The 13511-nt window shown below is 37.9% G+C and overlaps 1 protein-coding gene across 3 annotated transcripts in view; it reads right to left on the bottom strand.

Annotated features, from left to right (window-relative positions):
* Positions 1-13511, bottom strand: part of LRRC69 (leucine rich repeat containing 69) — a 123090-nt gene that overhangs the window by 66116 nt on the left and 43463 nt on the right. For all 3 annotated transcript variants that reach the window (XM_074319070.1, XM_074319069.1, XM_074319068.1), the window contains exons 4-5: positions 3248-3443; positions 867-938 (exon numbers count right to left, since the gene is read on the bottom strand). In XM_074319070.1, the coding sequence (XP_074175171.1) occupies positions 867-938; positions 3248-3443 (268 nt within the window). The remainder of the gene's footprint in view (positions 1-866; positions 939-3247; positions 3444-13511) is intronic.

Below are 13511 nucleotides of genomic sequence, written 5' to 3'. Positions count from 1 at the left end.
CATGTCCTTGTGGGGATGCGGAGAGCTTTTGAAGTTGGAAAGCTCTTCCTGCACTAGATTCACAGCCCGTGTGTGTCAGCAGTTCTGTTTACTCCTGCAGGGATCCACCAGATAGGTGGGGACAGGGGCAGGGTGAGTTGTGACAGGTGGCCCAGAGCAATGGCATTGACCACCACCATAGCCAGTCCTTCTTGCACAGTTCTTTCCCATTTGCCAGTACTAGTTGCCGGGTTGCGAATCTGTTGTCTGTGGACCACAGTTCTCAGAACTGCAGATATTCTGTTCTTTTGATCTGACACTGCTACTGTTCCACACTAGCAGGTGGGGGTGGGGCGAGCTCTGGGAGGGTAGGGAAGGGACAGCTAGTATCAGTGCCTAAGGCTTCCATTCCCTGCAGTAGTGAGGGCTTAAACCACCGTTTTCAGCCTTCTTCCATCAGTCTTTGTTCTGAGGTCTCTGCCGTGAGCATTGGGTTCAGTCATGTTATGTGCTGTCCCCTCAGCCCTGTGGGCCATCAATGGAGCCCTAGCAGTCCGAGCTCTTCCCTCTCCTGCAGCTGCAGTAGTTCCAGGATGCAGTGAGCTCAGAGTACTGAGCTAGGTCTGCGTCCTGCGCCCACGCGGCCCCGTCTCCACTTCTCCCTTCCCTCTTCCCCTTCTCATGCAATTTGCCCACCTTTAGATGAATTCAGTTGTAAGCCTCTTTGTCTTGCCTGTCTGGGAGTCCAGGGAGTCCTTTGTGGAGTTATAGTTGTTCAATTTGTTGTAAATTCCAGGGGAGATTTCTAGAGGCTCATCTCACTCCACCATTTTGATAACCTCACTGCAAAATTATTTTTCAATGTCATAAAAGTTGACTTTACTTACTCCTGGTGGAAATATCTGAATAATATTTCCAGCTATATCTAGGATTCTTAGATTTATAAGATCACAAAATCCCTGTGTGAGAAAACAAAAGAAAGAGAGAGATTTTTAAAAACCTAATACGTAATACGTAGAATCATAAATACTTCTTCTAAGTTTAGCTTGATGGTGTTGACCATCTTTCCTAATTGCCTGATACATTCATCAGTACATCCTCTCCAAGGATGTACCAGATTCTTTGAGTTCTCCATTTCCTCTGACCACTCCAGGGCAACATAACATGGTGGCGAATAGTTAGACCATTTGCAGGTTCAAATCTCACCTCTGACACTTACTATGTAACTACGGGTAAATTTCTTAACCTTTTGGTTCTTCAATTTCTCCATTTGTAAATTTCTCCATTTGTATTGCTAATGGAAGCCCCTACACTTCAATGTGATTGTTGAATGGATTAAATAAGTTACTAAGTGCTTACTAAAGGGCCTAATACATAATGAGTACTCAGTAGACATTACTATCATTAAAATAGAATCTTTTAAAACAGAAAACAGATGTAATCTTAGAAAGTTGTCTCTATCGACAGTTTCACTGTCATTTATTTATCATCTCCCTTTGGCTTAGCACTGTGTTAACAGTACCCTTTCCTTAAAAGAAATATCCTAGTATCTCTATTTACATGCCAATGTGACTGGATGGACATACACATTCATATACATGTGCAGACATACACACAATTTATAATGTACTAGAAAATGATTTATAATTTGTTCATTATCAAAACAAATGAGTATTTCCTATAATGCCTTATCTTTTATAATGCAGAACAAAAATAACAGTGATCAACTGAATCATATTAAATGTACAAGAACATAATGATCATAGGCATTCTTTACATGATAATTCAGGATAGAATTTAATAGCTTTTAAATTTTTTTACATCTAAACTCCTTGGGTTTTATAAAATTATGATCTGCAATAGACATTTAAGTTAGACAGAAATAGATTTGAGCACCTTCTCTGACCTTTGCAAATTGTGTTCAAGTCATATAATCTTTCTGTTCCTTATTCTAAAATGGGTATAATAATAGCTACATCATAGATTTGTTATGAACACTATATAATATAATGCTTCATGATGATGATCATATTGCTTCTGTTAAAGCTTTTCCCACAAATAAAGGAGTTATACTTTTAATAGATTTATTGTGTAATTTAAAAATATTTTCTTACTTGTTCATAGACAGTAGGATTCTTAAAGACCTGAACAACAAAATTTTGCAATATACTTATTTACAGCCTACACCTTGGTATATTTTCCCACATCACATTACAGTATGCACAGAATTTTTAAAGGGAATATCCCCTTAAGAGAAAAATTAAACAGCAGGAATTGATCTGCTTTTTTATCTCTCAATTTACTGTATGACATGCATTCCCTCCAATCAAATTAATTCTAATTTGCATAAGGAAAGAATGTAAACCCATTGACAGGTTCCTGGCAAGAAAGAGTACTCACAAACTGAGAAATTTGAGGAGAATTTAATAAAGTCAGTATTTATAAAAGTTGGACAGGGTTTAGGGAAACCTAAACCATGAAAGATAGTTCCCTAAACCCACAAAGTTCCCAAAACCTAGCAACAGCAGGAAGTTCTTTACCACCATAAGCCTGAAAAGCCAAGGGGAGGTTGTAATGGTCCATATGAGGACCACCTGACATTCTCTATGGCCTTCCAGAAAGGCATGCGGGAAACTCATAGCACCCCACCAGGAAGAGCATTGGGGGGAATACCATCTGATATTCATTCTCCTCCTGTCCTTTCACCTCCTGCTAGTGCCTCTCATTGGCCATATCCAAGAGGAAGCCGGAAGACAAAGGAGCTCACTGATACCGATACAGGTGAGTCTCCCAGGTGCAGAATAGGTTGGAAAAGGATGGGTAGTAGATATGAAGGAAAAAATGGAAGATATCTAGCACATATACCAAAACTAAAATGTACTATATTTTGTGCTGTATATAGGGTTGCCAGATAACATATAGGAAGCTCACTTAAATTTAAATTTCAAACAATGAATTTGTTTTAGTATAAGTATGTCCCATATGTCATACATATACTAAAAAAATATTCATTGCTTCCCTGAAATTCAAACTTAAGTGAGCATCCTGTATTGTTATTTACCAAATCTGGCAACCCTAGTTATGTGAAATAATCCAAGTTATAACCCTTCTTTGTCATGGGAAATTGGGAACTCACTACATCTAATCAGAGAGAAAGCAAATAATGGTTTGCACTCAGACGCTCAAATTTATTTGATAACCCCTCCCAATCGTGTTGTAATAAGTTCTTCTCCAACAACAACAAAAATTGTTTCCAGGTTTTTCTTACCTCTGGCAAAACGTCAATGTTGTTCCTAACCAGAAGAAGCTTCTGGAGCATCTTCAAGAACTTAATCTCTTCAGGTATGCAAATGAGCTGATTATAGTTAAGCTGAAGTTCAGAAAGATTCTCAAGGAAACAAAGTTCTCTAGGAATGCTGGCTAGCTGGTTATGATTTATACTCAAATATGTGAGGCTTTTTAGTCTAAAAAATAAACAAAATATACTAATGAAACTCACAAGAATAAGAAAGTCCATTGTACAGACACAGCTTATCAGAAGCCATGTGTCAATTCACTTCTTTGTAGCTCATCTGAGCCTTATTTCAGATAAGTGTTCACAACTACTTTGAATCATTTGAGCATAAAAAAATATTTGCTGTAATTTAACTTTTGAAGATATTTTATAATCAGATGGCTTACGTTAAAAGTATTTTCTGTATTCAAAACTAAGATTTAAAAGAAAGAAAAGCCTATTTCATTCTTTGTATGTAAGAAGTCGGACAATTCAATTCATGAACTCATCCTAGAAAACGTGCTACATATCTCACTGCTGAATAGCACTACTGTCACCTTCAAAGTACTTCCCTTGGGAAGCTATACACCTATGCCAGTACCTAGTCCATGCGTCAAAGCAATTTTGGAACTCTTTTCCTGGAATGGCCTTCACAGATGTTGTCATGTTATGCTTGATGTCCTGAATGTCATCAAAATGTCTTCCTTTCAATATTTTCTTTATCTTCAGGTAAAGAAAGAAGTCATTGGGGCCAGTCAGGTGAGTAGGGAGAGTGTTCCAATACTTATTTGTTTACTGGCTAAAAACTCCCTCACAGACAGTGCCATGTGAGCTGGTGCATTCTCATGATGCAAGAGCCATGAATTGTTGGTGAAAAGTTCAGGTTATCTAACCTTTTCATGCTGCCTTTTCAGCACTTCCAAATAGTAAATTTGGTTAACTGTTTGTCCAGTTGGTATAAATTCATAATGAATAATCCCTCTGATATCAAAAAAAGGTTAGCAACATCATTGCAACAAGTTCACAAACTTAATTGTCAGACATCGTATGCATTCACTATACTGAAGAGGAAGCCAGAGAACTAAGGACATATACATGCATATATATGTGTGTGTGTGTGTGTGTGTGTGTGTATGTATATATATATGTATATATACATATATATACGTATGTATATGTATATATATACACACACACATAAATATGCATATATGTGCATATAATATTGCATAAAATTTTCATACTGATCTCAAGGTTGAATGTGTTCAGATGAAAGTAATAACAGAATGGGGTGACATTTTTAGACAGTTACGAATGGGGGACTGGAGGTTAGGGGAGTAGTCAGTGCTAGCAAAAGGGAGTTAGAGGAAGACTATAAACATGATAGTGGAAGCCATGTGACTAGATAAGACTGACAGGAAGAAGAACAGGAACAAAAAGGCTAGGAGAAGAGAAAGAAGCCAATGGAATGATTCTTGAGAAATGTGAACATCTGATAACTTAAAAACAAAAAAAGGCATAAGAGAAGGCATGGGTAGAGAAATGCATATATACATATAAAGGAAAGAGCTTTTGACTCAGTCACTGGGCACCCCTTTTCTGGACTCCCTCCCGCTTGGGAGCTCTGACTCTTTTTAAAACTCTTGCCTCTGCTGGGTCCATGTTTCCCTTCTTTGGTCTCACAAGACACGATCCTGGCCCACACCCAGAAACTGCCGGCAGATTCAACATCATTTACTTCAATGATAGTGGAAGGGATTTGGAGGAAGACTACAAACATGATAGTGGAAGCCATGTGACTAGATAAGACTGACAGGAAGAAGAAGAACAAGAACAAAAAGGCTAGGAGAAGAAAAGGAAGCCAATGGAATGATTCTTGAGAAATGTGAACATCTGATAAGTAAAAAAAAAAAAAAAAAAAAAAAAAAAAACTGGCACAAGAGAAGGCATGAGTAGAGAAATACAAGATGATAATTTCTAAAAATTTCTAAAGGTAATAAAAGAGTATTTCAAAATTAAAGAGGTAGTCAAGGACATCAGTAGCATGAAGGAATGAGAAGATATCCAAGTCTCTCCCCTTGAAATTACAAGTTGGACAGCTATAATTCAACAACAGATTTCCTGCTCAACACAAACACATTTGAGACATCACGCGAGACATCTGAAGGTAAGAGTATCTGAGTAAACAATAGAGACTGGATGGGGAGGGAAAAGGACACAGACAGAAGCCACACGCAACCCAGCACTCACCAAAGCCCCAGTGGACATGATAGTAGTGAAGGGCTAGGGTGCAGCCCTCACTGGGTAGACCAGACCATAGAGACAGAAACAGCAATCAGGTCTGGGTGGCTGGCAAACACTGACGTTGGACCTAGAGTCAGGGGCAGGGAAACAATGCAAAAAATCACAATGCTCCAAAGCCCACCAGCATCAAACAAAGGATTCTACAAACAGGGAATCTGCCCATCCCATCCTGCTGTGGCCCACCTTGCAGCAAGATCCTCTCTTGGCAGACTGAAAATGGGTGGGGGAAAAAAGAAACTTTCCAACCTAAGTAGTCTGAACTCATTGCAGCTAAACCCACGAGGAAGAACAGTACTTCACACACTCAAACTTGCTACCCACCCCCAACCTTGGCCCACCCATCCTCCATCTATTGCAGCTGCAGCATAGTGGAAGCAGCTGGATCAACTTGGAGCAGCCCTGCAGCCACTTCTAGCTACAAGTGGGCAGCACCAGGAGTACACGGGTGATTCATAGCCCGTCAAGTCCACAGGAGTGGTGCCCTGAAACAGGAATTCAGTCATGGAGGGAACACCACATACTTTCCACAGCCCAGGAGACACAGCACAGGCCACACCACCCCATAGAGATTCCAAAGCCCCAACATTATAAGAGAAAATGAAAACTTGCACTTTAGTGCCACCTACTGGAAAACCCAAGAAAGACTTCTACTTATAAACAAATTCTGTACAAAAGCAGCTTTCATTTCCACAAATGCACAGGCATAGAAATAATCCATCAAGCAGAATAAATAACCAAGATAACAAGGGAATTCAGAAAGAAAAAGAGATGTCTCCAGAAAATAACTTAAAGACATGCTAATGTGTGGTTTAAATGACAGACAATTCAGGATTGCAGTTCTGAAGAAACTCAACGAGATACAAGAAAACTCAGATGGGCAATTCAACAGACTCAGAAATAAAATCAATGGAGTAGTTTACCAAAGAGGTTGAAGCTATAAAAAAAGAACCAAACAGAAATTCTGGAGCTGAAGAACTCAATAAAAGATATGAAGAATGAACTAGCAAGTTTAGGAAATAGAACAGACCAGATGGAGGAAGAATTAGTAATATTGAAGACAGAAATCTAAAAACAACTCAAATATGAGAGAAATATGAGAGTAAAATAAATGAAAAACTCTACGAGAATCATCTGACTCCATCAGAAAGAGCAATATAAGAATAATGGCTACACCAGAAGGAGAAGAGAGGGAGAAGGGAACAAAGACGTTATTCAAACAATCAACAAGAACTTCCCAAATCTATGAAAAGAACTGGATACTCGAATCCAAGAAGCTAACAGAATCCCTAATTATCTCAGTCCAAAAAGGCTTTCTCCAAACCACATTATATTAATACTATCAAAAATTAATGACAAAGAAACATTTCCAAAGGCAGCCAGGGAAAAGATGATAGTAACCTACAAATAAAATCCCATTAGATTATCATCAGATTACACAGGAGAAACTGTACAAGCTAGGAGAGAGTGGAATCAAATAAATTATTGAAAGAGAAATCACCAGCCAAGAAGAACTTATTGAGTAAAGTTATCCTTTAGATATGAAGAAGAAATAAGACTTTTCCATAGATACAAAAGCTGATGGAATTTACCATCACAATGCCTGCATTATAGGAAAGTTTGAGGGGTGTTCTTCTACCTAAAACAAAAAGATAAAGGGATACAAATTAAGAGTAAGATGACTAACAGACAGACAAGCTGGAAATTGCAAGCCTTGGCCACAATAGGGTATTAAACACTTAAATATAACATGAAAGTTAAAGGAGGTAAACACATTGTTTAAAAGAGAAGACAACAGCTACTGCAAGTTGGAGATGATCTCACAGAATAAGAAGAGATAATTACTGAGAACAAAACATAAAAGGGGAGAGGTAGAGGACTTCAGTTGCACAGGAAAATGGAGATAAGATGCAATTAGAAGAAAAAAGGATTGCTGTAAATATGAAACTTTCTTTTACATAAGCTTAATGATAACCACAAATATATATATATATATATATATATAAAGATATATATAAAGATATTATATATATATATATATTTAGAACTAAGATACATAACATTGAAAAAGAGGAAACACAGGAAATAATCAAAGAATAACACCAAACTCAAATTACAAAAGAAACACGCGGGAAAAGAAGCAATGGAAACAGAACTACCAGAAAACAAAAGAGAAAAAGGCTACAGGAAATCCTCACATATCAATAATCACACTAAATGCAAATGGACTGAACTCATCAATAAAAAGGCACAGAGTAGCAGGTTGGATTAAAAAACAAAACTCAACCGTATGCTGCCTTCAGGAGACACATCTCAGCTGCAAGGACAAACAGAGGCTCAAAGTGAAGGCGTGGGAAATGATACTCCAAGCAAATTACATCCAGAGAAAATCAGATAGAGCTGTACTTATATCGGACAAAATAGATTTCAATATAAAAAAAGTAACAAAGCACAAAGATGGACATTTACAATGATAAAGGGACAATACATCAAAAACATGTAACAGTTACTAATGTATTATATGTCCCCAACCTCAGAGCATGAAAATACATATAAAGAAACTACGAACAGAACTGAAGGTAAAAACAAACAAACAAAAAAACAATTATAATAGCAAACCTAAATAACTCATTGAGAGCTCTGGATTGATCATCCTAACAGAAAATCAATAAGGAAATGAAGGCCTTAAGTGACACATTAGACCAACTGAACATAATTAACATTTACAGAACGATTCATCCCAGAACACCAGATTATACATTCTTCTCTAGTGCACATGAAACATTCTCAAAAATAAACCCTGTGTTTGGATACAAAACAAGCCTCAACAAATTTAAGAAAATTTAAATCATACCAAGCATATTCTCTGACCATAAGGCTTTGAAATTGGAGATGAACTGCAAAACCAAGCAGAACAATCCCAAATTTTTGGAAATTAAACAACATTCTACTAAAGAAATGACTGGGTCAATGAAGAAATAAAAGGAGAGATCAAAAACTACATAGAGACAAGAGAGAATGAAAACACGACATATCAAAATTTTGGGAATGCAGCAAAAGTGGTAATAAGAGGGAAGTTTATATAATTACAGGCCTACCTCAAAAAAAAAAAAACACAAAAAAAAACAAGAATAATCTCAAATAAATGACCTAACGTTTCACTTCAAAGAACTAGAAAAAAAGGAGTAAATGTAGCCCAAAATGAGAAGAAATATTAAAAATTAGTAAAAGTTAAACAAAAAACAAAACGGCAATAGGTAAAATTAACACGTTGCGTACGGATCACGAGAATCTTCGTTTTTTCCGTGTCCCACTGCACAAAGGAAGCTGCGTTCTGCAGTATCACACCAGGAGGGATTACTAACATCATAGGTGAGTAAATCCTAAAAAAATTCCATAGAAAAATAATAAATGACTTAGAAGCATTTACGCTTTAAAGAGAAGAGTGCATTTTAAAGTAGTTTCTTTTAAAAACCTGTCGGAACAGAGGGGTATGAGAGATTTAAACCCCGCCGTATGCAGCGTGTTAATGTGATAAAAGGCTGGTTCTTTTAAAAGATGTAAAAAATTGACATACCTCTGACTAGACTCAACAAGGATAAAAAAGAAAAGAGATTACATCATACAAAGGTCGGCATGAGGTGAGCCTCTTGAAATCTCTGAAATTTACAACAAACTGAACAGCTACAATTCCACAAAGGACTCCCTGCTAAGCAGATGGGCAAGACTAAAAGATGCACAATTGAAATCATCTAAAGGTGGGCAAATTGGGCAAGCAGGAGAAGCATGAAGGGGGAAGTGCAGAGACGTGGGCAGCACATGGACTCAGAACACAGACCGAGCTCAGAGATCCAAGATCCCTATATTTCAGACTTACAGCAGTCTTGGGAGAAGGAAGAATTAAAGCTGCTAGCACACCCCTTATGGCCCACAATCCAGCCGGAGGGATGACCATGTGACATGGCTAAACCCAACGCTCATGGCAGAGACCTCAAAAAAATAATGATGGAAGAAGGGTGAAAACACCAGTTAAAGCCCTCACTGTCAAGCAGAGGACAGAAGGCATAGGTACTGAGCATAGCTGACCACTCCCTACCCTCCCAGAGCTCACCCCACCCCCAAGTGCCCAGTGCTGGAGCGGAATGGTAGCAGTGTCAGATCAAAAGAACAGAATATTTGCAACTATGAGAACTGTGGCCTGCAGCCACAGACCCCCAGCCCAACTAGTTCTGGTGAATGGGAGGGTGCCTTGGGTACAGGACTGGCTGTTCTGGTGGTCGCTGCCACTGCTCGGAGCCACCTCTCACAACCCAACCCACCACTGCCTCTATCTATCTGGGGAGATCCCTGCAGGGGTAAACAGCAGCTGAAACAAACAGGCCCTGACACTGGTGCGGGAAGAGTTTTGGAACATCAGAAGCTCTCCACATCCCGCTATGGAGGTGGTGCCCTAACCCAGGCAACCTACTCTCTGCATCCCCACATGGACACGGCGCCCTATGTCCCAGGCGGACTTTTCACACAGGAGAAGCCCGCCTTCCAGGAAATCCCCCCATTGTGTGAGAAGCCAGAATAGTGCAGACAAAACATAATGTCACAGTGTGAGAGGGAATAATAGGCTGCAGTCGGAGAGAAAATAAAACATTCTACCAACATGTACTGGATAACAAAAGAAAGACCTCTTCCTATCACCTGTTGAAGAACCCACACCTGTAGATATCCAGGAAGAGAAATAATAAAACATTAATTGTCATGAATAATAATTCAACAAGACAGCTCAGAAAGAAAGGGAAAAGTTTCCAGAAAATGAACTTAAAGATATGGAAATATGTGCCTTAAATGACAGAGAATTAGAGATTGCACTTCTGAAAAAATCAACAAGATGCAAGAAAACACAGACAGGCAGTTTAATGAACTCAGAAACACAATCAAAGAAAAAATGTATATTTTACTTAAGAGATTGATATTTTAAAAAAGAACCAAATAGAATTTCTGAGATTAAGAACTCAATAGAAGAAATGAAGAATGAAATAGCCAGCTTTGGTAGTATAGTTGACCAGATGGAGGAAAAAATCAGTGACATTGAAGTCAAAAATCTGGAAATGAACAGCCGGAAGAAGACAGAGACTTGAGACTTAAAAGAAATGAAAGAACTCCACAAGAACTTCCTGACTCCATCAGGAAGACCAATATAAGATCAATGGTATACCAGAAAGAGAAGAAAGAGAGAAGGGAACAGAGAGTATATTCAAACAAATAGTATATGAGAACATCCCAAACTTATGGAAAGAACTGGATCCTCGAATCCAAGAAGCAAATAGAACACCTAATTACCTCAACCCCAACAGGCCTTCCTTCTCCAAGACGCATTGTATTGAAGCTGTCAAAAATCAACGACAAAGAAAGAATCCTCAAGACAGCCAGGGAAAAGAAGACAGTACCTACAAAGGAAAGCCCATTAGAATATTATCAGATTTTTCAGCAGATATTCAAACTATTGAAAGAAAGAAATTATGAGCCAAGAATAATATACCCAGCAAAGATATCCTTTAGATATGAAGGAGGAATAAAGACCTTTCCAGACATACATGAGCTGAGGCTATTTTCTAATACACAACCTGCACTACAAGAAACAGTACAGGAAGCTATTCGACCACCATCAACAGGGACAATTTGTGGCAACCAAAACATAAAAAGGGGGAGAGGAAAGGCCTGACCCGGAATATGGGAATGGAGAAAGTAAGCATGCTGAAGAAATTGGAATACTATAACTCTCAAACTTTCTTTTACATAAACTTAATGGTAACCACTCAAAAAGAAAATCCAGAACTGAAATATATATTGTAATAAAAGAAACAGAGGGAAAAATCATAGAATACCACCACACATAAAAAATAGACAACAAAAAAGCGAAGAAATGATGGAGATACAGTCTTACCAGAAAACTAAAGATAGAACGATAGGAAATCCTCACATATCAATAGGTACCCTAAATGTAAATGGACTGAACTCACCAATAAAAAGCCACAGAGTAGCAGATTGGATCAAAAAACTAAACCTAACCACATGCTGTCTCCAAGAGACACATCTCAGCTACAAGGACAAGCATAGACTCAAAGTGAAAGGGTAGAAATTGACACTCCAAACAAATGGTATCCAGAGAAAATCAGGTATAGCCATACTGGTATCAGATGAAACAGACTTCACGAAAAAAAAGGCAACAAAAGACAAAGATGGACATTTCATAATGGTACAGGGGACTATTGAACAAGAAGACATAACAGTCATCAAAATTTATGTCCCCAATCAGGGAGCACCAAATTATACCAAGCAACTACTAACAAAACTAAAGGGAGAAATTGACCAAAACACAATTTTACTAGGGGACCAAAATACATCATTGACAGCTATGGATAGATCATCCAAACAGAAAACACACAAAGAAATAGCAGTCCAAATGACATATTAGACGAAATGGAAATAACTGATATTTATAGAGCACTTCATCCTAAAACATCAGACTATACATTTTCTTCTAGTGTACAAGGAACATTCTCAAGGATAGACTATATATTGGGACATAAAACTAGCCTCAGCAAATTTAAGAAGATTGAAATCATACCAAGCATATTCTCTGATCACAAGGATTTGAAATTGGACATCTACTGCAAAAAGAAAACAGGAAAACCCACAAATACGTGGAGATTAAACAACATACTTTTAAGAATGACCAGGTCAAAGAAGAAATTAGAAGAGAGATCAAAAGATACATAGAAACAAATGACAATGAAAATACATCCTACCAAAATTTTGGGGATGCAGTGAAAGCAGTTTTAAGAGGGAAATTTGTATCATTACAGGCCTATCTCAAGAAACATGAAAAATCCCAAGTAAATAACCTCATGTTATACCTTAAAGAACTAGGAAAAGAAGAACAAGTGAAACCCAAGGTCAGCAGAAGAAAGGAAATAATAAAAATCAGAGCAGAACTAAATGAAATAGAGAACAAAAAGACAATAGGAAAAATTAATGTGCCAAAGAGCTGGTTCTTTGAAAACATTAACAAAATTGACAAACCCTTGGCTAGACTCTCTAAGATAAAAAGAGAGAAGACACTAATAAACAAAATCAGAAATGAAAAAGGGGAATTTATAACGCATGCCACAGAAATACAAAGGATCATCCCAGAATACTATGAAGGACTGTATGCCACCAAGTTCAATAATCTAGAAGAAATGGACAAGTTCTTACAAACATATATTCTTCCTAGGCTGAACCATGAAGTATTGGAAAATCTAAATAAACCAATCACCAGTAAGGAAATTGAATCAGTCATCAGGAACCTTCCTAAAAGCAAGAGTCCAGGACCAGATGGCTTCACTAGTGAATTCTGTCAAACCTTCAAAGAGGATCTAATACCAGTCCTACTCAAACTCTTCCAAAAAATTGAAGAAGACACAGTACTCCCTAACTCATTTTATGAGGTCAACATTACAATGATGCGAAAACCTGGTAAGGATAACAAAAAAAACAAACAAACAAACAAAAAACTACAGACCAATATCTCTGATGAGCACAGATGCAAAAATCTTAAAGAAATTCTAGCAAATTGAATGCAATACTACATTAAGAAGATTATTCATGATCAGCAAGTGGGGTTTATCCCAGGGCCACAAGGAAAATACCTTAACATAATAAAGGCCATATATGCAAACCCTCACTTAATCTCATAATTAACGGTGAAAAACTGCAGCCCTTTGCTCTACGTTCAGGAACACAACAGGGCTCTCCCCTACCACCTCTGCTTTCCGACGTAGTGTAGGAAGTCCTCGCCAGAGCAATCAGGCAAGAGAAGAAATAAAAGGCATCCAAATAGGGAATGAAGAAGTTAAATTGTCACTCTTTGCAGATGACATGATGCTATATATGGAAAACCCAAAAGACTCCACCAAAAAGC

Source organism: Rhinolophus sinicus, linkage group LG14 (genome assembly GCF_036562045.2).
Source record: "Rhinolophus sinicus isolate RSC01 linkage group LG14, ASM3656204v1, whole genome shotgun sequence".
Lineage (NCBI taxonomy): Eukaryota > Metazoa > Chordata > Mammalia > Chiroptera > Rhinolophidae > Rhinolophus > Rhinolophus sinicus.
Note: the sequence above shows the minus strand (reverse complement) of the source record. Positions and strands in the feature narration are given on the sequence as shown.